Below are 26,887 nucleotides of genomic sequence, written 5' to 3'. Positions count from 1 at the left end.
AGACAGACAGATAGATAGATAGATAGGTAAGTAGGTAGATAGATAGATAGGTAGATAGATAAATATATAGATAGATAGATAGGTAGATAGCTAGGTAGATAGATAGGTAGGTAGATAGATAGATAGGTAGATAGATAGGTAGGTAGATAGATAGGTAGGTAGATAGATATATAGGTAGATAGATAGGTAGATAGATAGGTAGGTAGATAGATAGGTAGGTAGATAGATAGATATAAATCGATAGTGTGGGGTGGAGGAGGGAGAGAGAAAGAGAGGGGTGCAAATGAAAGACAGAACCATTGAAGATATGTGCACAATGTCACGTTCATTCTATAAAACCAGATAATTATTTTTCAACTTCAAAGCTGATTTGATTTCACACTATCAATTTAAGGAAGGAAACCATTGTGGTTTCTGAGAGCATTCCAGACGTACGGCGGGTGTAACAGAACTCTCACCTCCCACCTCAGATCAAAAAGTCATACCTGAATTTTGTTTGAGCAGAGTTTACGCCTCCTCCAAAATTAGGGCAACTTAGCAATTTCATTTTGTCTTCTTTATATCTTCATGAACTTTATACAGGTAATGTGATTAAGTGTTTTCATCCACAGAGATTTGCTGATTCTATATAAAACGCTCCTGCATTTGACCATTTTTTTACTACCTAATACAGTATAAATAGTAATTATGCTCGGTTGTCATATGATTAAATGTTCACAATTATTATGCATCAAATGGCACTTTCAAACAAATTTTCACCAAGTTTTGTTACACTAAAGTGCAATTTCATTGTTGTAAATAAGAATGGGTGCGTCGTGGTCTAGAGGTTCCGACTCTCGCCTTTCAAACAGAGGATCGTAGGTTCGAATCCTAGCCATGGCGTGGACTTCAGCAAGAAATTTATCAACACTGTGCTGCACTCTACCCAGGTGAGGTGAATGGGTACCCGGCATGATTAATTCTTTGAATCACGAGCGCTGAAAGGCAGCTCGAACTAAAGCCAGGGTAATAACAATAACAATGCGCCTCGGAATGGATTGTTTCTAGATAGATGGCGCTACACAAATGCCCATTATTATTATTATTATTGTTATTATTATTTTTATTATCAGTAGAAGTAGTAGTAGTTGTATTGTTATTAAGAATTGAAATTTGAATTTCAATATGGAGATCAAGGTTTTACTGAATTAATGCTTCAAATTCGCCGCTTCCATTGCAGCTGCTATCGGGAGAAGTAATAAACTATGATATGTACCTCAAGTTGATTTTATAAAGGTGTGAATAATTGCAAACTATTACCAAAAACCGAGAGTCAACACCTTATTTGGGGTGTTGCATTTTCTTCTTCCCTGAGTTTAAAGAGAAATTAACCATGAGATAGCATTTTATATAAGGTTTGAGTCGCGAAGTTTTATTAATTGGCTTTTACATAAGTACTTGACAATATCAGTTAGAAATATCTAGTTCAATAAAACCTTTGCAAGTGCATTCCATCATTTGTTTTACAGTTTAAAAGTTCATAGCAATTTTTTCTTTGGTTTCTAAAAGTTAAAAAATGTGCGAAGGTGTGAGAAACAGGAAATATTTCCAACACGACGGAACCATTATCGTTCGACAAACTATTATGATATTTATTTATGAAAAATGAATTAATTAACAATGATAGAGGTAAACAATTAATGGTTAATGGACCAGCAAAAAAAATCATCCGAGATTCCCTTGATACCGTGTCAACAAAGCGTGCGCGCCGACAATAAGCCAGCATTCTTATTTGACATGATCACAAAAAGATCGTTGTTCCATTGCCAGGGAGAATCTGCTCATCCGTAAATTGGCAACAATCATCGTCCTGGTTGTCCCAGCATGCCTTGCAGGGAACCCGGTATGAGGACATGGATGATAAACAAGTGTATCAGTGCTCAAACATTGTTAATGAACTTAATTTGGTGACAGGTAATGTAGAACCAGGAATACTTCCCTGTCTCATTTAGTGTTTCCTGTACAGAAGAGTCATTGGTTCCGTTCGTTCAAAACAAGTATTTCCCCGTATTATTCACCGTCTATCAATTTTATCAATAATATTGATACAGTGGAAGTTGGCGGGGACATTAGACATGACAAAGATACTGCAAACGTAATTAATGTCACTTCTAAGATTTATGATTATATTTGTCCTTCTTTGATCTAATAATATCGGTGAAATGGGTACAAAGACTTTATCTCGATTTTTACAAAAGACTGAAGAGACACAGGCTACTTACTACTGATTGATGTTACATGTGTGTTAAAGAAAAAATGTTAATTTAACATGGAATTTACATCAACAATAGCCTGTCCTCACAAGCTTTCCGTGTTTTGCATGACAAAACAAGTTATCGTCTCTGTTAAAACACTTGAAAACATTATCTTCCACCTATGAAATGAAATATCAAAACACCTACACAAGTCATATTCCAGTTACGTTACACCGGGGAGTGAAAAATTACCTGGTTACATGTTCAAACATGACTAAAACTGCTTTTATAATATTTTTTTGTGATCATATACAAGTTCTTTAACCTGTCATACGATTGGTTTTCGGCACTCTGTCATTGGCACCTGACTCCGCGCCTCTTTCCCACTCAATGACCAAAGGGTGAAATAAAATTGATGAGTTTTGCAGCGCTCGATCGCCAACGCGCTTGCAACAATCATTGAGAAACTCTATCTTCAGATTTAGCAATACGCGACTATGGTACGTGGTTTATGAAAATCACGCATGCCTCCATCATGTTCATGATTCAAACAATGAATCTGATATCTTCTGATATCCGTCGGCTTCTGAAATGGTTGGCCAGTCCCGTGAAACAACAACTTTACCATGTATATATTCTCTTTGTCAAATTGAATCGCGCATCAGAGCTATCTAATCATCCATCATCGTGTAATTTGATAACCCATTATTGATTATTTTGTAGATTTTATGTATATGTATGTAAAAGGTAGATTATGCAGACTTAAAGGGGATAACAACTTTGTATCCGGTCAAAACAGGCCCGGTGTAAGCACTGGAATTGCATCCTTTCCAACTCCTATGCAGTTGCTCCTTTGTTTGTTGGTATCTACACTAGGGAAATGCATGTTGAATCAACACCAGTTAACCAATCTTCGTTAAGTCCTTCCTTTGTGTTAATCTTATACCAAACCAGTTTAAAAACTTTTCTGGTGTGTCATTATACATTGAGATACCGGGCAGTTGTTTGTGGATTCGAATGAGAGAGGGTGGGGTGGGGGTTACATCCAACTCGACCTAAAGCCCCTACACGTCATCCTTATTCACGTTTGCTGTATGTCTTGTGTTCAAATTATCCTCGAACAGCCAACAAAGGATCTCGCTGTTTTGGTCAGAACATTTGGGGAACTCATTTTCATCTTGGATTCAATGTACATTCCCAATGATAGATTATTCGTAGAAATATAGGAACTAAACGAACCGGCTCAGAAGTTGAAGTCCACGGTCATGATGAAGCTGAATGTTGATGTCATCAATCGTAAGTGATAGCCGAGATCGTCGCCTCAAGCGGGGTCACGTGGTCAGCGCAATTTATGAACAAAAAGTGCGCGGGTTAAATGTTAATGCCAAATGCGCCCCAAAACTTCTACTTCTCTAAAGGTATATGAGTCTCTTTATCTATATTTTTCTTTTCTCTATTTTTTCCTTCCTTCCTTCCTTCCTTCCTTCTCTCTTTCTTTCTTTCTTTCTTCCTTCTTTCTTCTTTTTCTTTCTTTCTTCTTTATACCTTGATTCTTTTTTTTTTACTTTTTCCTTTTCGCTCGATCTCACCTTCTTTCTCATCGCATCATTTTCTTTTTTGTTACTTTTTTTGCATAATGTTCTTTTGTTGTGTCTTTTTCTTTTTCTTCTTCGCTGAAATTATCTTTATAAAGAAAATTTAACTTCCAGCAAAATCGCAAATCCCATGAAACTCGTTACAGTCCTACTTATAATCCATGTACTTCATTAATATCAAATGGCATTTGGCTGTTCCCAGACATTGTGCAAACATTCAATTTTCAAACTTTCTGTTGGGTTTTCCTGTTATGAATATATATTTTCAATTCTTGTCAAGAGGACCATGATGACGTCATATCTCCTGAACTGTGTACATGATACATACTTTGGGGTGCCTCCTTGCCACTACACACGATTCAATAGAATTTGTAGAGCTCCTTTTAATCTCGTTTCAAAATTTCGCTTCAGTATGTTTAGCCCAGTTTAAAAAGATGTTATCGTAAGATAAATGCTGAATTGCTGATAAATATACATTTTCCCAGTAGTAACTGAACCATTGCAAAATTACACATAACTAAACACTTCTGGTTAAGATGAGACTACAGATATTACAATTTTTCATGGTTTTGAATTACTTCTACCGCCCCGGTGTGACGACTTCGAAAGGAGGTCTGGAGGTTCAGAGCCGGGGTGGCTTACCAGTGATACCCTATCCAGCGTGTGGCAAAGAAAATGGCCACCGGGCGGATAGAAAAGTGGATTATGTTTCGGCTCATTTCATCTTTACAGAGATATTTGCATGTCATCCTTTATGAGATAAAACATTCATATCGAAATCCATGTTTATAACATGTCCAGGTATTCTGCTTACAAGAGTTATGGCTACGTTTTGGAGAATAAGCAGTCTTGCGATAAATCCATTTGACTTCATGCCCAGATCCGAGATGTTACAGATACATGTATATTCGATTCTTATTTTTCACGTTGCAAGTGTTCACCCAAGCCTAATACTTGCGTCAATTGAGGATTTTTACAAGAAACTGGCCCACGAAACTTTGGAGAAAAAAAATCCCTGTCCCCATAAGTGATTTTGATTCGGTATTAGTGGGCGAATCCCATTACACATCTTTTTCTTCAGAGCAAGTTATGATTTACTGCGTATTGGACAATATGATTTCTAAATATTTTTCTCAGGCTAGTGAATATCATACAGCTAATAGGTCTCAAGTTCTGAATCATTTACCTTTAGATTCCCTTTAGAGGTGAAGAAAACGCTATATGAGACATATATATACCTATATATATATAATATATATATATATATATATATATAAATACCTAAATATAGTATATATATCTCCCAAGGCTGCAATCACAGCCAGGCAAATCAACAAGCAATTAATTCCATTACAGAAAAATACGACTCTATTTTTTCCATTTCCTTTCTAATCGCACTCACATAATGAAAACGATTAGATACTAATGAGACATATTTCGTTGTTGACCTGTTTTATTAAGATATTTGCATCACATCACCTGGGAAACCAATAATTTTGAAGAAACCCTTTCAATCGTTTTCTCAAGATCAGAAACAACACGCGATGACCTTCAAAAGCTCCCATAAATCAGGTCTTAATAGATATCTTAAATATATTCACTATTTATCCTTGATTTGAATAGGGTTTGGATAAAGGTTTTAAAATGATCGCGTGTAAATATTTAATATTTCCCTTGTCATGCCTGCCGAATAGCAATCGGAGGATTAACAAAATCCTAAAAATAACCACGTCAAGAACCTATGGCAATACGGCATATAAATTTTCGACCCTAGTGATTTTGCAAGAAAGAAAATAAATGTTGATGTGTAACTTCGAAAGGCAGAAATATGTACATCGTTGTTTAAAAACTAAAACTATAAAAATGAACTGATCACATTTTATTTAGACTTTAAACTAAATGTTTGCTTAAAACTTTAACATTGCTATTAAGAACAATCTAAGTTCGTATAGAGAACCAAGTTGAACAAAATTTATGCAACTTGCTTTTTGTATTTTTCTTACCGTTTACACGCATTTCCATAATTACTTATCGATCATGTTCCTCTTTTTCTTTCTCGTTTTTCCTTCCTTTTTGTTTTTCGCTGTCAAATGCAATTTCCTTGCACATCTTCCCCTTGGCATTGGTTCCACAAAACGGATACATCCTTTAATTACCCATAAATCCCAGGGTCAACAGTTCCTTTCACGGCTTATGGAGATTTCCTCAAAATATGAGGATCAAGCCAAATTATAACTAAAATATCGGTCAAATTAATTTTTATTGACAGAGTTCGAAAATAACTGAAACACCTTGATTGACATTAAAGATGTTTCCGAAAGTTGGTATATATATTTTTTTCTCCTCACAAAGTGTTCTTTCTTTCAATGGATATTAATATTATGTCTGTTGTCTGTTCTTAAGGCTAATATTTCATTTTAATGTCCTCTATAATAACAAACAACTAATGAATTTCAATTTTAAAAGTCTTGTAAAAGTTCATCTAAACATGATGACGTAGATAATTCTACTCATAAGCAAACCAAGAAAGATAATGATGTTTTACTATTTAGCCATTTTTTAAATCTCAAAGCCACTATTAAAGACTAGTGAAGTGTTAAGTAACGTGGTCGGCTTGTAAACGAATCGCAGAAATTTAGAGTCACAATGGATGGTATGGTTTACACCACAACAATAGAGAGGAATTTATTCACACCAGTGCGCCTTTGTTTATTTGCAAAAGAGCGAAATAAAAGATTATTTATTTAAAAAAAAGTTTTAACGAGCCTAATAAATTATGTTCCTAATGTTCACAAAGTCTGTCATGTAGCAACGATTGTGAAATGCGTCATCCTAAGATAATTAAAACAAAAATGATAAAATGGAAAATAACTTTTTGAGTGAAATGAAAATGACGATGTGGATACGAAAATTGCCATGAGATTGAGATTAAAAAGAAACAAGCCTGTCAATTCTGGACACAAGACTTGACAATTATGGCGTTAGTAATAGATCATTAACTTCAATATGCTCAATGAGCCCCCATACCTTCTGGCGATTCAGATAGACCCCACACAGAACAAAGAAGTTACAATATAGCCGTATTATTTGATATGCTTTCACACGACAGAGGCAAAAAGTCTATCAAAAATTAATTTGACATACTGCCGAACAATCTTGGTCTGTGAAACTAATCAAAATATTCAATTAAATGGTGTTTTAGGTCAGCCCCCACCCCACCCCCACTAGTCTCTCCACTGTCAGTCTGTGATATTTCGTTTTAAAAAATGTGAAGGTAGAATGGCCATGCACTTCAAGCTACATGTATGATAATAGCGCATCGCATACCACGCCCTTATCCGACATACTCTTGCGTCAATACAGTATTGACGCATGTAAAAAAAACCGCTTTATCCACGTGCAAACAGTATTTTCACTCTGAGAAATGGATTTTAAAAGGATTTTTAGGTCAAATCCTTATTTGAGAGCAGAAAGACCAATTACGAATTCTCACCTGACCTCCGAAATCTGTCGCCCATGTCAAATTGTGGAGTGTGTGATTATAATTACATGGAATGAGCACGGCGACAGCGGTTTAGTTAACCGCGTTTGAAACAGGAGATACAAATTAATGACACGAGTGAATGAATTTAGAATAATCTTTACCTACTTGAGAGAAATTAAATGTAGGATGTCGTTAAGTAATAACAAAGTGGCCAGCCTATGAGAAGGTCGAAGACACACAGGTGTAGATAGTTACGATTCAAAGCCTAACTGTCTTTAATTAATATTTAATTCCTCTGTCAGCGGTTAGTGACCGCTTCTTCACATCTTCCCGTGGTTTCCAGAATCTAATTAGGAATTGTGTTAATATTTCCTTACATTCATTTGAACTAGAGGTGACGTCGCATTATACCCTCCCTGGTAAATAATATTTATACTCTATGTTGAGATGAATATTCTTACTTTTAACAATGCAAAACTGTAATAAATATATATTTTTTAATTCAAATAAATTCCTCTTATCTTGGATCTATATAAATCCCATATAGATACAGAGTAAATAACCCCAATAAATATTTTTAAATACTGAAGGATCGCATTGGTTTTGAGTAAGGAATCACTTCCAAATTTTACAATGTTAGATTATTTTTGATAATTCTATATACATTCCAAAATTACATGACATAGTAAATACTTGTTTTTAATTATTTGATCATAAATAGTCTTATTCAAAGTTTAGAGTATTTAATTATAAATCTTATCAGATTTTCGATTGCATCTATCCATGGACCTACATGATCTATCAAACAGTAAGCGTTTTTTTTAATGATATCCTCTTTTCATCTGATAATTCTGTATTCGGGCCGATCGGCTACTGTATCTACACCTTACCTGTAGGAGACATCGCTCGTCATCATAATGTCTTCTACCATACTTATGCTGATGACATACAGCTTTACGTAACATTTGATCCTAAGGTTTGCAGTGTAGATGAGGCAAAGAAGACTCTTTGTGCTTGTGTCACAGACATCTGTAGTTGGATGACTCATAACAGACTTAAACTCAATGAAGGAAAGACTGAATTTCTTGTCATAGGTTCAAGTCATAACCTTCGTTCCCTTAGTGATGTTAGCCTTGGTATTGGTTCTGCTACTATTGTATCATCCAAATCTGTTAGAAACCTTGGTGCTTACTTTGATTGTAATATGAATATGTTAGAACAAGTTAATCAATTATGTAAATCTGTCAGATTCCATCTGAGAAACATATCGCAGATAAGAAAGTACATAACTGAAGAAACCTGCCACAGTGCTGTTCGTTGTCATATTTTGTCCAGATTAGATTACTGTAACAGCCTATTAACATCTGTTCCCCAAGTGTATTTGAAGCGCCTACAAAGTTTACAAAACTGGGCAGCCCGTATTATCTTTAGGGTGGACCGACGTCATGATCCTGGCCCTTTACTTAAATCTCTTCATTGGCTCCCAGTAAAGAAGAGAATTGTCTTTAAATTACTTCTTTTTGTCTTCAAAGCCTTTAATAACCAGATGCCAAAATATATCAAAGATAGCCTTTCTTCCCATAGACCAACTCGCCCTAATCTCCGTTCATCTAAAGACCCATATTTGCTTGCCATACCCAAAACTCGTACAAAATCAGGTGATCGCACATTCAGTGTTACTGCTTCTAAAGAATGGAACAACATACCCACTTTCATTAAATCATCAAACTCTTCAGATCAATTCAAGAAACTTCTAAAAACATACCTCTTTTCTGATTAATTTCTTTTGAATGTATTTTTATTGTAATTATTATGTACTCTTGTTTAAACTCGTTTGTAAACGCTGTGATATAGTTAACTATGGAGAGCGTACTAAATGCTAGTTATTATTATTATTATTATTATTATTATAATGAATTCACACTTTGAAAAGGAGCGTCTCTACCAAAACTTAATATACGTCTATAGATAAGTCAAGTTCAGAACGAACATATTCCTATCCATATAATGTACATAAATTAATATCCTTGCGCCTAAAATGCCACTGGGTTATGGTTTTATTTGACTACAGGGAAACAGAAGTATATCTGATTTGGCTGTTTGTCTACATGGCTTGTGCACATCCCCCGCTGATCACAAAAGACAGTATAAATTATCTTTAATAGTTTGTATGAACAAGATAGCAATATGGAAGTTTGCATTTCCGTTAGAGGGTCGAACCCCCCAAGACGTTTATTTGCGTCTGCGGTGCTGCACCATCCCGAGTTTGCTCAATCTCGAGATTTTAGCCCGATCAGCCCTCTTCGCGATTAATCTCGAGATTCAAGAAACCCCGTCTCCACCATCGCACGAAGAGCGATTCTTGCTCGAGCGAGGCAACAAGCCGATATTCCGAGCATGCGCACTTTCGATCTTGGAGTTTCAACGGCCCGCGCTTTTGAATAACTTCCCGCGATATGCAATCAAGTACATGTACTCTTTCGCCGAATTCGACCGTTGTTATGCAACAATCCTCTCAGCTCAGCCGCGCTATAATTATAAGCGAGTGAAGTATTCTTCGTTTAATATGATGGCGGACTCCGAGGCAACGACAGAGGGGGGAGAGAGAGGGGGGAGGAAAGAAATGCTATTTGCTCACATTTTGCGAAGGAATAAGACGACATGATGCCGTCAGTATTGTTATTGACTATGACCATCGTCGATAATGAGCGCCTCCCCCATCGGTCTGGTCTCTCCCAAAATCCATTCACGGGGGCTTGACACTATCGTTGCTGATTGGGGAATTGATGAACGCTCCGTGAACGCTATGATAAAGTTGACTTTCGCATGCGTTCGGTATAATCGCTGTTTATGTTTTTTTTACCAAGGCGGAAATGGAACGCGAATTGCATTATGGACTGAAGGTCATGAATAAATTAACCCGAGTCCAAACCCGAGTGCGTCTGCACCTACGAATTAGCGCGATAATTTGTAAATAGCGCGCTATTTTGCAAATAAACCCGAGTTGACTTGGGATTGCAATCTCGAGATTAATCCTACGAACTAGCGCGATAATTGCGTCTGCATTACAAACAATCTCGAGATATTTCAGATCGGGATAATTTGCCGGATCAGAAATAGCGCGCTAATTTGAAAACTCGGGATGGTGCAGACGGCCCTTCTATCACGGTCACCGTATCTATAATCCTATGGATTTCACAAGGGGGCATATAGTAAGATGCATGGAGTATGTACCCATAGGCCTATTCTGAGCCGATATACACTCGAAGATAGTAAAACTGAAAGAATTGGCTTGATGAAACTATTATTTCAGTAATTTAATCATCAATTGAATTTGATTAGAACACATTCATATTTAACTGTCTGACTAGAATATTGTAAGGTTATGTCGAGATCAGTAGTTGATATATCTGTTGCTCTCAGCCGACTATAAATGTAGTAATTTTTACTTTTTTGTTTTCAAAGTATACAACCAGACCTATTATGTTAAATTTTATGAAGAGCTGCAAAAAAATCAATTTGGGTTAAAAGTCTGGTAAAAAATAAAATCTGACATCGATTTATCAGAGCTTTCATTTTTTTTGTCAAGGAGGTGGGTCTCAAGAGTTTACACTATCATTATTATTATTGTTATCATTATCATTATTATTATTACCGTTATCATACATATTATTATCATTATTGTTAGTACTACTACTTAGGCCAAGTAAAATAAGAAAGTAGTTGATCGTCCTCGCGCGCATCACTTTTGGCCGCCGCATGAAAATTTTTGCTATTTACTATTTTCTAAAAAAAAAAAAAAAAAAAAAAAAAAAAAAAAAAAAAAATTGTGTTGTTTCTCGTCCTCGCCATCTTCCCTTTTTAATTGCAGCATCAATTTTCTTGTTATTAACTATTTTTATGGCTGCTGAATAACGAAAGAATTAACAAGATTACTGTGGGATCTCTCTCGCAACTTCAAAAACAATTGCAAAGTCCGATATCGCCGTAATTGCAAGAAAGAAAAAAATTCTGATTTGTTTTTTTATTGGATTTTGAAGATACCATCATAAATTAGCGAGGAAATAAAGTTTGCAAACTCGGAAAAGATCGCGGATTTCTTCATGTTTAGTGCATTTTCGGGGACCCCGCTTACTGAATCTGAACTAATCCGTCGCATGCTCTTGAAATATGGCGCAGATAAATCAATTCTAATGACGTAATTTGTATTTCAGCGGGTTTTTTTTGGTGAGTGATAGCGCCTGTACTTAGATGTGTGTTACGGTGATTGTGTGCTTGTGACTCTGTTGGGAGAACTGCATGTGTGCTTGGATGATGTGATTGACTGTGCTGGCGTGACATGTGAATTTGTGAAATGCATTGAATTTTCTGGCGAGTTTTCTAATGTCAGGAGGCAATGCATCGAATATTCAATGAGGGATTTAATATTCAATATCAATTTTAAAAATGAATAAAAATTGAGCAGTAGTATTAAACATTATGTAAACGAACAAGCACCCGAAAACTGCGATGCGAAACCATACCCAGAGCTACAAATGAGATTGGCTCTGGAAAATTGAACAAGACTCCATGACAATAAAAAAGACCCCCATGCATTTTTTTACCCTTACATAAATTAAAATGTTTAAATTATTCACTTGACATGAACATTCTGTTTGACAACAATACAGTACCAGTATACATCAGTAATAATTCATCAATAGATTTTATTTTCATAGATTTCCAATCAATCGTAGATATTTATACATGTATAATAATATGTATATATATATTTCTAATCATTTATTATTACTATTGAGCATACATCGATCACATAATTCGAGCTTGACATGGCCTGACAATCATGTGAATAAAAAATAGCAAAAAAAATAGTAAATAGTAAGGACCTCCCTCATCACTGATGTCAAAAATCGGACCGAGAAAATGGCTCCGTATTCTTAAAAAAAATAGTAAGATAGCAAATAGCAAGGACCTCCCTCATCACCGCTCTCAAAAAACCCGGACGATCAACTACTATCTTTTTTTACTTGGCCTTATACTTATACTACTACTACTACGCTACTACTACTACAATTGTAAACCATTCCGTTATCATTATGACCAAAACTTTAAAAGTTAAGCAAAGAAAAGGAACATTTTAGTCTGAGATTTTTTTATCATCGTTTAATATTGGACATTACAACTATTTAAAACTGTTTTAGGGCCTTTCCTTGCCCTTTAATTTAGGGCATATCGTCCGATAACGGTTAAGGAAATTGTTTCACCATGTCCACGGATTCAACCGGGTTTACAAATCACAAATGCAATTAGACATAAAAATACTTATACAAATTTACAATTTCCGATGAGGGCACAAACATGTATACCTTATATAGGCATATAATGTTGTCATTGATATGAAGCAAAATATCTAGACCTTTTAGAATTTATGGAAAACATAATACCGAAGAATGTTGTGTAACTACAATATCATATAATTCATAGAATAATTACTTTCATTCTTATTTCTACATAATATTTCAAAATGGTGTGGGTCATCTCCAGAACAGAATCACCCATTTTAGCTAATCCTCGCCGGGATCAACACGAATAATCCTCGGCAAAGACAGTAGCTTTAACATGTCTTTCATTTAGAGTGATGAGGATCTATTCTTTCCACAAAGCTCACCTACTTAATATAAACCGTCAAGTTCAGTGGTCTAAAGCTACCGGGTGTTTGTAAGGGAATCGGGTTTCTGTCCCCCGCCCATGTGATGACGAATATGGGAGATAATCTCCCCGATCCCGGGGGGCTACCCTTCTCGTTCAAGGGTTAACAAGGTCTAAAGCGGACATGCTCAAAATATGCCAGGCTAAACGTCTTCAAATCTGAGCAAAATGAATCAGGCTACAAGTGGTAGGCCTGTTTGATATTTTATATCTATATATATGATAGTTCATTTTGCTCAGTTAAAAAGTCTTCTATCAGCTAAATTATGCTTTTTTTGCAAAGGCCGTGAACAATGCAAAAAAAAAATACAACATGAAAGTAGCACAACGAATAAAAGATAAACAAAATATGAAAATAATAATAATATTCCGCATTTATATAGCACTTACATCGGAACGACGCCTCTAAGCGCTTTACAGACATATTACAGACATGCATATAGTGCAAATCTATAAATGAAAAAAAAAATAGAAAACGAACAAGGGAAAAGCGAAGAAGCAAAAATAACATTGTATTGTAAAGTATCATTTTCATATTCAATGAAGCAATATGCTAGATAGACTTCCTTGAGAAAGTTGAGCTAACATCTTCTGAACCTTTCTATCTCCATCGGTAAAATCATAACTCTTATTGGAAATGCAAAGAAGGAAATAAAATATCTTGTCGTCCTGGTCGTCGTACAAGACCTTCACAGACTTTATGATATTCATTGAATAGGCTGAGCCCTAATATTTCAAAGACCTGGACTAAGCATCCCCAGAGTACACGTGTAAATATGTGTTTTCACTTCGCGCCTATTCTGAATCGTAAATCCAATAAAAATGTCCATGGAATAATGAGGTATTTGAAAATCTTTTTAGGCACGAAGGCGACATGTTTGTGATGGACAGCGTTAGAAGCATACATCTTTGGACCGAGAACGAGCGGTTTCTTACCAATATTTAGCAGCATACTACAAGACAGTGCCCACCCTGTTCTTTTCCAGGGACATCGGATGTAAACTTTATGCCAATTTTCTCTCTTTAATTTAAAGCATGAAAGTAAAATTTTCACAGCTGAATTATGATCATACCACAAGTAGCAGTAAGAAATTGTAGTCGCCTAATAAATAATTGACTAAAATTGCCCTAAAAATTAGTCAACTTACCTCAACTTTAAAAACTCTGGAATTTTGTTTCGAAATATAATTTCTTGCCATTTCGATAGCGTTCGTTTACTTGTCTCGCATCAATTTTGGATGACTAATGGCCCACATGCAGTAGGTCACATAGATTACGCTTTAATTAAAATTCAATTGCACTTACGTTCATTTCCATTTATGATTAAGTTCTGACAGAAATTTAAAGTGACTACTGTTGGCGCCAGAAGTAGGTCAAATATACTATACCTTCACTGTACTTACGTAACTTTCTACTCGAGATAATAATGGCATTTGAATGTCTTTCACAGATCAGAAGTTGGGGGAGATAATGTTGTATGACTAACGTCATGATTAGCCCTATATAAGTAGGTCAAAGGCCTGACACTTTCGATAGAGTTACGTAACTTTTCATTCATGATTAGATTATATGTTTGTAAACACGAGGAATAAAATGCAATGACTCATGTAATTATTCAAGTAGAAGTGGTCAAATCACGGTCAATCAGAAAACACTCCTTGCAAATTACGCAACTTAGCAGGAATATGTTTTATTACGTCTAAAGATTTTACTATTGCATCATCGTCAACATCGATGGGGGAAATTTACTGGTAAAGAAAAATCAGTAGTGAAGGGCCTCATCGCTGCCATACAGATAAACAAGGGGTTGGGCTTGATGGCACCTCCCCCTTCCCCGCCAGAAATTTCAGAATTTTTTCACAAAGGCCAACGCCATGTTCTTTCCCCTAACGCCTGATTGGTATGCAAACCCATTCACAAAAATCCTAGCACTTTTTTTCTCATCCATTGTTAGGAAGTAGTACTCTTCGTTATTTTGTCAATTTGAGAAAGTGAGATAAAAAAAGACAATGAAAGTGGATAGGAGAAGGGGTATGGAGAGAGTGGGAGAGAGGGGAGGAGAGGGTGGGGACAGAGAGAGGAAAAAGATAAAGGGCAACAACTAAGAGAGGGAGAGGAGGGTGGGCGAGGAGTAAGATAGGGGAATGTTCGAAGGGGGGGGGGTGTTTCAGCCTTCTCCCATATAGTCCTAAATAAAAAATGATAGTACAATGAACTCAAACATGGCAATGAATGATCATAAACTTCCTGTAGTTCTGCGACCAATCTGTCATCTTTAGGGTACATTGCATTTGAAATCCGATGAATGAAACATAATTGATGACATTAGGGCACTCCCGACAGGAATGAATGTCACATTATCATAAATAGTCGGAGACGTAATCAGTTGACACGCGATCGAAATCCCTACAGAAATCTTATGAGTTTGAGCATCCAACTCCATAGGCATAGGAAATGTTTTTAAAACTGAATCAGAATAACAAAAGAAAATAGCGATGAAATTTTTCTAATGATAATAAGAACGACCAAACTAGGCGAAAACTATTAAAATAATTCGTGACAAAATATGAAAATTCATGTTAGAAATATATTAATGATAATGAGGACCACATCAACCAGCTTCCCTTGTAAATTTTCATTGATTTGTTAGAAGGGCGCCGCCATAAAAATGGACTGTTCCATTGGTCATCTATGAACCGCAATATTTAGTAAGGAAATTAAGATAATGGACACAAAAATATTTAAGGGGCTTCAACTTGCTCATGTTCACCTGCCCTTTGTTAACCTACGTCATCACAACCTTTGCCATCATTGTGAAGAAACCGCCATGTTGTAGCAGTCATCAGTATCTATTTTTCGCTACCACATGATACCGCTCACCTGTTGAACACTCAGCGTCATTTCTTCGTGTATAGTATCCTACGCCTGGAGATTAGGTGGTCTGTCTACGACAGATCACCTATTGTTTTCGTCAGAATTTTCTTTCTTTATTTCTTTCTTTATTCTTGGCACCTATGTTTGTCGCCAACTTTTCTCGAAATTGGCTGAATCAATTTTGCTGATTTTTTCGTCATATATAGAATCTATCATAGAGACGGCAAAATAAGCTTTTCAAGGTCATATGGTCATGATGACGTCATCTACGCGCCATTTTGTAAAATTCTTCATTTGATCATATCTTCATTATCAATTATCAAAAATTAACAATATTTGCATGACATTAACTTCATGTCAAGGGTCAACTGTCAATGTCATCAAAGGTCATGTAGAGGTCATGACGCGCGCGTATGCGCGCGTCAAAGGTAAAAAAATCGTCCAAATGACCTATAAAATTTTTTGGGTACGTTTCAGGTCATTTTAAGCATTTCAAAAATTTGCGCGCGCGCACGTATGCGCGCGCGTTTCCGCGCGTTACACCTTAACACAACGCAGAAAAATCGTTTCTTTTAATATCATTGCATTGCTAATAAAATTCTGAGCAATTTGATACCTTGATCAACCTTCTACAACCATTAATAACGAAATTAACACCCATTAAAGTTTGCAGCACGTGTGCGCGCGAGCTCTCACTATAGGCCATATATGGGCAAAAACATGCCTATTGTAAATTCACTGTAGCTCTTTAAAAAGTCCGTTGACCCCCAATTTTTTTTTCATATATCGATAGAGTATTAGTTGTAGATTTGATTTCATGTCACCATTGTCCCTAAATTATATCGTGACGTCATCAAATAGGCGCCCAAACTAAAAATTTCATTTTTTTCAAAAATGACGTCATCAAATTTATGCAAATTTGGCTGTAACTTCTCGAATATAGATCATTTTTCGCCCAGATTTTAATATGTTGTAGTTTATAATGTACTCTTTCTCCTCAGTTAACATGAATATTCGTTTTGAGAAACGCATCATTGCGTAAAACAGCGATGAAAAGAGGCATGTCATTTTTCCTCATTTTGCGTGTAATCTCTATGGGACATGACTTTTTCCCAAAACTAGATTCGACATTCCTCTATTTCGTGAGCCATATCTCCATTTTTTCCTGTCAGCTTTCCTTGAGCTTTTAACATGTTGTAGCTGAGACTCTGGGCTATCAGAGATGTGCCCTTCATTTTTTGATCAGATGTCGGGATCATGCCCGTATTTCACTTGCAAAATTGGACTTGTAATTCTCAAAATTGCTTACGTGTAATCTCTATGGGGAATATCGTGGCTCAATGGATAACGCATTTGACTTGCTTTCTCGAGGGCGGAGGTTCGATTCCTGGGGTAGAAAAGATGATTTTTTTTTCATTTTTTTTCTTTTTGCCACCTCTTACATGATCCTTTATGATAATTAAAAGGTATGAAAGTTAAAATTTAGCAAGATAAAACAGATTATAATTGTTTTTTTTCATATCACATGTATTTTGTGTGTAATCTCTATGGGACATGACTTTTTCTCAAAACTAGATTCGACATTCCTCTATTTCGTGAGCCATATCTCCATTTCTTCTTGTCAGTTTTGCCGGAGCTTTTAATATGTTATAGCTGAGATTCTGGGCTTTCGGTAATGTGCCCTCCACTTTTTGATCAGATGCCGGGATCATGCCCGTTTTTCACTTGCAATATTGGAATTGTAATTCTCAAAATTGCTTACGTGTAAAGTCTATGGGAAACATTAATAATCACATTGAGCAATGGTCAAAATTTATTCTTAGGATGTCTAGAATCCAGATTATCAATCATATCTAAATTATTCATTTTATACATTAGCCGACTCTGAATGAAAAATCATGACAGACCACCTAATTCGTCCGCATGACGAATTAAATTCTAGTTATTATTTCGGTTCCTATAAAGAACTATAACCGACAAAACCACTGGGTAAAGTGGTTGCTTACGAATCTAGGTTCAGGATCCCTTTTCCTTCTATTTTTACCCCTGTCAACCGTACCCTTCCTTTCTTCCTTCCAGTGCCCCTTCCTCTATTATATCTAAAGGGGTTGATATTGATCATGGCTTCATTCCAACAGGGGGTATTGAAAGCCTCTCTGACAAAAAAAAAACACACCAAAATTATGTTTCTGGTGACGGTGGAGTATTAAGCCATAGTTTTTTGAGGGGCCCAGACAAGGTGTATAAGGCAAAATCTCGCCAGTGAGCAAAAAAATCTACCTCTTCTTACAAAAATCTGTTTTTGTGTTAAATTTTGACAAGACACTCCTTTTCTTTTCAATTTCTCTCTTTTTCCTCACTTTCTTTTCTTGGTCGTGAATCTTTTATTTATTTCATTTATTTATTTGTTTATTTATTTATTTATTCATTTATTTACTTATTTATTTATATATTTTTCATTATTTATTTACCTATTTATCATTATTATTTCAATTTTTTTTTTTTTTGGGGGGGGGGACCAACATCTGTACGCCAGTTATTAGTGACATACTAGCACCAATCCCCCTCCCCAGCAGATCTAGGATTTACGAGAGGTGGAGGGGTACTTGTTTCCAAAATAAATTAACAAGCAAAAAAAAAAAATGCCCCCTGGTTCCGCATTGTGCCTTTCCCACATCATGCATGCATCTCCCTTACATTCTCAATGACCATGATGGTTAAATACATAACCACCCCACCCCACCTGCTTATAGTAATGCATCAACCCCGCCCCTGTTCACTGTTCTCTCCCAGCCCTTTGCCCTGCCCTCGTCCCCCTCCCTGTGTCTCTATAAAGATAGAGAGCGTGCAGAATTCTTCTTTCAATCACACAAGAAGGGGGCTGTTCTTTTCATCTATTCCATTTTTTTTTACCTCTGATAATTTAATATATCACACCATTTTAGAAAAAAAGGGAAGGGAACGCAAAGGAAAATAGCAAATCCCAATCTGCAAGATTAAAATTTAATCATTGGGTCAATGAAAATTTTTAAACAGGCCTAACGATCACAACACTTAAAAAAAGTAAATCATATAATTTAAAAAAAAAATACTTCGTATTGAACATTCATCGAAAGTAGCTTTAAAAATCTTTTTTCATGCATCCGGTCATCGGATTTTTTTGAGTGACTTAAAATTACTCAATTAACGCTTCATTGTCAAGAGGCCAGCTTACACTGGATACAGATGTTTAGTAACATTTTTACGTCAGGTCACACCTACGAAATCAACTATAAACCAACCGATTGTTTTCTATTGGAAATAACATAACAACTTTGATCGATCTCGGGTAGGCTTCGCTGGTGTGGCTGTTGAATTAGTAAAGGAACGAATTAATTTCGACAGTTGTGTTTAATTAGCGTTTAGGAAGGTCAGAGTAATTGAAAAACACTAACATTATCAGACGTCATGATTGCGTCACAACTGAAACAAAGAATGAGTGGTGATTCAAACAACCTGTTTCGTACTTAAAATTTTGGCTGAGAATCTTGGTTCGGCTGTCATTCATTCACCTACACGTTCTTTATTACGTAATAAAAATCAAAAGGGTAACAAACCACTTTCACTGTTTAAAGTCAATGACCCTCCCTTTCTTTCAATTGATTAGGCAGAAAATGACACAACGAACACATTATCAATAATGGCATTAACGACCGTTCCTGTATTTTGTTTAAAGGCACATTTAGAAAAAAAACCTGCAAGCTTTATAAGCCTGCATATATTAGTACTATGTTGAACAAACTAGGAATAGAATAATAATAAAAACATGAAGAATTATTCACAAACAAAAAGAATAAACGGTAAAACTAGTTAATAAATTATTTAGCAAAAATACCCCAAACAATTGATCAATTTATCAAATGAAAGAGTAATTGGTGATAATTAATTAAACTAGTGATTTGCTGAAATAATTTGGTTATGAATGTAAATGATGAAGACATTTTAAACAACTTCAGCAAAATAACGTTAAAGTGATGTAGGTCCAAATTGCAAAGCTGCGTGGATTTTCTAAAATATGTTTACGACTGTTCATTATTATCACTATTTTTACATCTGTTATAACCTTGAGAAACCTCAGATAAAATAAATCCGAGTCTTTTCATGTATATTTGTAGAGACTTGAGATGTCCTCGTGGCTCATATACCTATCGCCCTTTCCGATCAGACAGATATGGAAACTCCTTGACCAGTCTGGATAGCCATTGGAGAGCCATCAACACGATCAAGGTGTGAACAAGACTAACAAAGACCACATTCAATTTGAGCAGTGTTGCGTACATGCACACTTAAAATGTTGGGTAGAAATGTATATGTCGGTTAAAAAATAGATATATTCTGGGCAATCGTTATTAAATTGAGCAAATTCATAACCCAATCATTAGTTTTTATAATACCAAATTTCGGCAGATTTTAACCAATAGTTGTGTGGACAGTATGTTGCCCAGGGTTGGTTAAAAGTTGGGCATGTTTTGCCCAACTATATCAAATGCGTTTCACACAGTGTGTCCACACTTTCACACACTCTTAAAATAAAAAATTCTTCAATTGGTAAAAATAACGAATATGTTATTGAAGGTGTCAGACAGGTAAAACTGGTCAATATCGACCCCAAAATTCTGGTAGATTCTAAAAATAAAATGGTTGATTTTGATCAATAACACACAGTGGCCAAACTCCTGATGACCATTCCACTCAAAATGGTCGAGGTATTGATCACATTTTCAAAGAAAAATTACAAGAACTTATGATATTCTCTCTATATTCAAATAATGACTAAAATCTAGAGTGTTCATCAATCCAGTACACTTTCGGGTTTGCGTGACTCTCATAAAACTTCGAACGGAAATTGGGGAAGGGGGGGGGGGGTCTGCGTGATAATTTTGAGTTTTTGGTTGATATATACCGGTAATAATAATGAACATTTACATCTTGGAATACAGGTGTATTTATCTGCACAGGGTCACGTACAAACTGAATAAGTCAATATGAGAAGGGGGCAAAGCTAGGAGGGGGAAATGGACCATTTCCCGACTAATGCCCTCGGTTAGACAGCTAACAAACCAGATATCCTAATAATATCCCTCGCCTGGATTCGAACCATTTCTATTTCTCCAAGCGCGATGACAAATGGAAAATCACTCATATCAGATTCGCTTGTCAGGGGAAAAGTTAAAAAGAGGGTCGACGAAATAAAAACGGTCCCTCGTTTCTGAAATTTGTTCGTCTGTAATTCGACTTTTAATTGAATCTCCAATTCGTCTGGCATGTAAAGAGTTAAAGTGAACTTTTGCTGTTGTTATATTTATATTTCATTTATGTCTGATATATGTTATCATTATAATTCAATCAGGAAAATAAGAGGCAAAGGTTTGGTTATTTTTTCTGAAGAGATTTCATATGTTAGCTAAAAGCTAATATATCAAAATTTGCATTATAAAACGTAAAATTAAAAACAACAATGCATTACAATTATGACATGACAATGAGATGCATTTATGATTAAAAACAGAAAAGAAAACATAAATTATACTACTTTGGAGTGTGAAAAATTTGAAATGAAAAAAAGGTAGTATGTCGTTTGAAAAAAAGAGAACGAAGGGCTCTACAATTGGGCTACAGGCACAAGCACCCTAACCCTACATCTTATAGATGAAATAAAGCCCGGAGCAATTGTCGCAGGAGCAAATGTCGGTCATATGCCTACTTGTCTAAAGACAGACATCCCTGACCGAAGACGCTTACATCCTGGTGGAGGAATTGATCTTCAAACTTTCAAGGAAACGACTTTTAATATCTGATAAAATCTACTTCCTTGTAAATTAAACTTGTAAATTACCCTGTGATATCATTTTCTTTATCAGGGGGTCAATAGGAATAATGACGACAGAGGATGAGATATTCAATTTATTGAACTTTTTACTCTTTACTAAAACATTACAATTTTAGAGTACGAGTAGACATTATCTTCAACTTCACATAGAAACCCTTATTTACATGATTACCCAGTACCCATCATCTTTCAGAATAAAATTTAGAGGAGCCCCCCAAAAAAAAGGAAAAGAAAAAAAAGAAAAGAAAAAGAAAACGGCAACAAAGCCAACGCATGAAAACAGACAAGCAAGGATCAACGCATAGTTATAGCAAGCTGATAAAATCAAATAGGGCTATGTCATCAAGCAATATCTCATCCGGTTAAATCAGTTGATTTGTTGCCATGGCAATGCAACATTATTCTGGATGAATCTCAAACAAAAAGACAGCTGTCAATCAATCAACTAATAACAGACCAATGGTGGTGTATAACTGTAGTTGATAGATTGTTGGCTGATGTTACATGTGGCTTAACACAACAAAATGATAGGACTTTTCTTATATGCACCTGTAATTACATTTCTAATATAAAATCATGTAAACTATAGAATATGTTCTCATTTTTTTGCCGTCATAATATTTTTTCATTTGTGTAATTCGCACTGAAGTGCCTTGAGCATCTACCTAAGATGTCAAGTGCACTACACAAATTCTATGTCTTATTATAATTAATAACAAAAATCGTCGAATTCATTAATATGAAATTCAAAATAATTATACAGGTGTTTGCTTTATGTTTATTTCAATCATAAGCACATAGCTTTTATATGTAATATATGTTTTTTGTTCAGGGTCTAAATATGATATTTTACCGGTTTTAACTGATAGGAAACCCTTTGGTGGAAAAAGCCACAAAGTAACAATAACATCAGATGAAATCGACGAAACCATCATGTAATCATTGAACGGAAAGTGAAAATACTGATAATTCTAACACAAATCAAAGATGATAATATTGAAACAGTTTTTGAGGCTCTTCCTAATCTTTTAGTGGGTGGCATGACTGTTTGGCACAGGAAATGGGAAATATTGTAATCTCCACGTGTATTTATAATCATCAATTATCAACTGCGTCAAGATAATCATTGTCATTAGCAACGAAGGAGCATTATGTATAGATGCTACAGCACGGCAATATGTAGGCCTAAGTTTATTTAGTTTGATTTGTTTGTCATACATAACAGTTTGTTTTTAATAACTAAACTAAAACTGTTTCTTGAAGAATGATGGTATACATTGTAAAAACGCTTTTTGAAATTTTAAACACGTTGTTTAAGCTCGTCACTCTAACAACTATTGTTTAAATCGTTTAAACAAGTTGTTAAATAGGTTTAAACAATTACAAAAAAGTTTAAACAACTTGCTGTTAGAGTGACAGGCTTAAAGGACGTGCTTTTTTTTTTTTACTGTGCATACATGTAGAGATATCAGCTTTCAAAAGCAGAAGTTACAATAGCGCAGAACCTATGCACCAAACTTTCGTATTTATAGACTTGAACCGATATTAATGAACCTATGAAGACGGTCAACATGTTAATATCATAATCACTGATTGTTTTAGTGGAAGCAACAAAAAGGATTATTATTAAGTCATAAATTTTAAAGTAAAGCTGGTTAACAAACAATAAACAATATGAAATAAATAAATGATAACAATAATTTGCATTATATTGCACCATGCAAATACAGCCAAGAGGATTTTTTTTTAAATTATCATTATACTTACGTGTATTGGCATACATTGATTCCTTTTGAAGAAAGAACACCAGTGGAAGACACTTGACACCAGAAACAGGCCAATAGAACAAGGAGGGTATTCACTGAATATAATAGCTCCATGGTACACAAATCAGTAAAAAGTAACGTGAGAAATCACGGTCGCCCAAGTGCAACTGCTAGCTTTCGTGCTCAATTATAATATGCTAGCTCACGATCATCTTTGGGTAAAATGAGATGAAGTCCACTGCCAGAGCTTGCTGTTTGACCAGTGCATGTACTGAAAGTGTTCTTAGGTCCACATCTATTCAGGCAACGAGTGAGTAAAGTTGGTTAATCCAAACAAAGAATGGCCCTGTTTGTTTGTGCGTTTATTTCTCTGGTATGCAATCATTAGAAAATGACCTCCACACACATTCAGCGGGCGAGATTATAGATGATAGCTGCGAGAGAGGAACCAACACGACACACAACAGCCAGCCTGCCCACGCCAGACTTTCCCCGTAGCAGGGTTGTCATCTATGAAGTGCACTGTAAGTACAGACGGGTAGTGGAGCTGTCTCGCCTCTATACTATGTGGGTTGAATTAGCGACAAGCAAAGGAAGTCGCTGATTGGCTAGTTGATGATCAACTTGCTTCACGCGCTGCTGCTCACTGGCTGAAAGTTTCTGCGTATCCACGGAGTCATGACGGGGTGGTGTTTCGCTGCAAGAGTGGTGTACCTGCTTTCAGTGGAGGTTACACTTTTCGCTCTTATGGAACGCAAGTTTTTATGTGCATGCATGTGCAACATTCCATAAATATATGTTGAAATGTGTTAACGTGGAATACATTCGGTGTAAGATCTGCGGGCATGTTTTTTTTTCATCCAAACATGTTCAGTAGTTAAACAAGGTATATAACATTAACCAAAAGAGGTGGTAAAATTTTTATAATTGAACAAGTTTTACTCTCTTTTGGTACATTTATATTTCGTATGTTCGCAATTGTCAAGTGCATAGAGAACTATATTAGTTATCATGCGCTTAAAAAATACCCACTATCATTAATACTTTTATTCAAAATGAGAACGTATAGGCCTAAATCATAGATGAGTGTCAAAGCGAACTCATTTGAATAATGATGATTAATCATCGATATTCAAATGATCTGAGTTAATCTGCATTCATTAATTACTGAATACAGTGGCACAAACAAACCGAATCGAAAGGCGACAAGAAAATTGAGGATACAAAAATATGATAGAAAATTATTATTCTAGCATAACAACATAAACAATGTGGCTTGGTAATGTGGTTTGCTCTGTAAATAGTAACACTATTTGACCTCGCGAAAATAGCAACAATGGAAATCTTATCAAATAGAGAGATAGATTTTTTTAACAAACAAGTGCACACCTAGTTACCAATAATGCTTATAGCATTTCCATTTATTTGAAAGCAAGATAAAAGAGCATTGTAGATTAAATGCCTTGCTCATGGGCATAGGTGCCACGGCCGGGATCGAACCCCGGACTCATGTATAGCCAGGCGCCTTAGACCACTCGGCCACGGCACCTCCATAGATAGATAAATGATAAATAGATCGATTAAGAGAGAGGTGTGATGAGGGAGAGAGAGAGATTGAGTGGAGGATGAGAGAAAGAGAAACAGTGAGAGGGAAAGAGGGAGGGAGAGAGAGAGGGAGACGAAGATGATGAATACGGGGTGTAAAGACAAACTCATATAAGAAATATCGTTATATTAAAAAAAATCAATAGAAAGTTACATAAGCACATATTAACATGGTTTTAAAACATTGTAAGACGTGTCTATAATATCGACTGAAAATTAACTCGATGCAGACCAAAAAAAGTACAACTACTTTTTTATGGGCGACAACATAGATTTCTCGCTCTGGGCATTTGGCATGTGTTCGCTATAGGATTTGTTTGTTTTTCTATCTCAGCTGTACATCAATAACCCGTGCATAGCCTCCGTAGATTTATTCCATATGACATTATAAAGAGAAGCGACTAGTTTTTGTAGTTGGATTGTGGAGAGGGGCAATTTCATTCACTTGTCATGTATATCTATATAATGCATCACTGTATATAATTTTACACATTTCAAAGAGAAAATAAGAAAGTAGACTTAATATGAATACCAAGTTTCTCCTTTCAACGAACAGGTTACATGTGCTTATATGTGTATAGTTCACTGTTTATTTCAGGTTTCGTCGTGCTATTATTCAGCAATTGATATATTATGCATTGGTTTTTTTTTTTACCGCGCATGACTTATTGCCTTACACCAATCAAATATTTATAGTAACCTTTTCATCATTATTCATTAACAACACTATTGTACGAGCTAGTGGGAGAACGAGATGACAATCATGATGTTGTTTCAGATTTAAATTTCCTTGTTTTCCTTGATTTATGTGAGTTTGTGGTAAGTTATTGTTCATATTGTGATCAAATCTATTTCAACGAATTACTATTGTACTTTTTCCCCACCCCTAGCTTTGTGATGAGGCACTTAGTATAATATTTGCTGACTTCATGAATTTCAGACATGAATTTTCTATATTGTCTCTGTTTATGCTCAGGAGTAAATCAAGCTACATGCATTAAATGATTTTAGCCCGTTTTATGTCTTTCACATGATTATTATGCGGCTTTCCTTCTCCTGTGCATTTTTTTAAATGCTAAACGTTAAGTAAAAGCGTGCCTTTTCCTTTGGTATATACCCCCAAATGCATCTTTCACTATTTCAATTCTGACTACATTATTCCCTAATGCAGTTATGATAAGCTCCATTTACTAACTTTGAAAGAGAATAAAATATGTTATTTTTTTTCTATAAAAAGGTTGACAAGAGAGGGCGCTCAATATGAAACACAACCGTCTCTGAATTTCGACGGTTGAAAAATAAGTAATTGGTCACCACTCTTTTGTACACTGAAAATATTTCTTATTCTCAAGAAGACCTTCTTGTTATTCTAGTCAAGTGATTAAAATCATTCAACCATTCTTCCTTGTATTGAGGATGTTTTTCTCTTAAATCAAGGACCTTTACCTCTTTACAATAAGGACATTTCTTCCTTATATTGAGGAAATTTCTTCCTTATATTGAGAACATTTCTTCCTTATATTGAAAACGTTTACTTCTTTATATTGAGACCATTTCTTCATTATATTGAGGATTTTTTCTTTTAAATTAAAAACTTTTCTTCCTTATATTGACAATGTTTTTATCTTAAATTAAGGACCCTTACCTCCTTATATTGAGAATGTTTTTCTCTTAAATTAAGGACCTTTACCTCATTATATTGAGGACGTTTTTTTCCTTATATTGAGGAAGTTTTTCTCTTATATTGAGAA

General features: G+C 35.5%; 1 protein-coding gene across 2 annotated transcripts in view; it reads right to left on the bottom strand.

The window, feature by feature from the left end:
- The window catches only part of LOC121411549 (multiple epidermal growth factor-like domains protein 6), a 46,927-nt gene extending 22,754 nt beyond the window's left edge, over positions 1-24,173 (bottom strand). Inside the window, exon 1 of one of the 2 annotated variants that reach the window (XM_041604341.1) lies at positions 23,533-24,173. In XM_041604341.1, coding sequence (XP_041460275.1) covers positions 23,533-23,645 — 113 coding nt within the window. In that variant the 5' untranslated portion in view covers positions 23,646-24,173. The remainder of the gene's footprint in view (positions 1-23,532) is intronic. The other variant, XM_041604340.1, reaches the window with a different exon arrangement.
- Between the last annotated feature and the right edge of the window lie 2,714 nt (positions 24,174-26,887).

Source organism: Lytechinus variegatus, chromosome 3 (genome assembly GCF_018143015.1).
Source record: "Lytechinus variegatus isolate NC3 chromosome 3, Lvar_3.0, whole genome shotgun sequence".
Taxonomy (NCBI): domain Eukaryota; kingdom Metazoa; phylum Echinodermata; class Echinoidea; order Temnopleuroida; family Toxopneustidae; genus Lytechinus; species Lytechinus variegatus.
The sequence above is the reverse complement of the archived record's forward strand: the minus strand, read 5'-3'. Positions and strand labels throughout refer to the sequence as shown.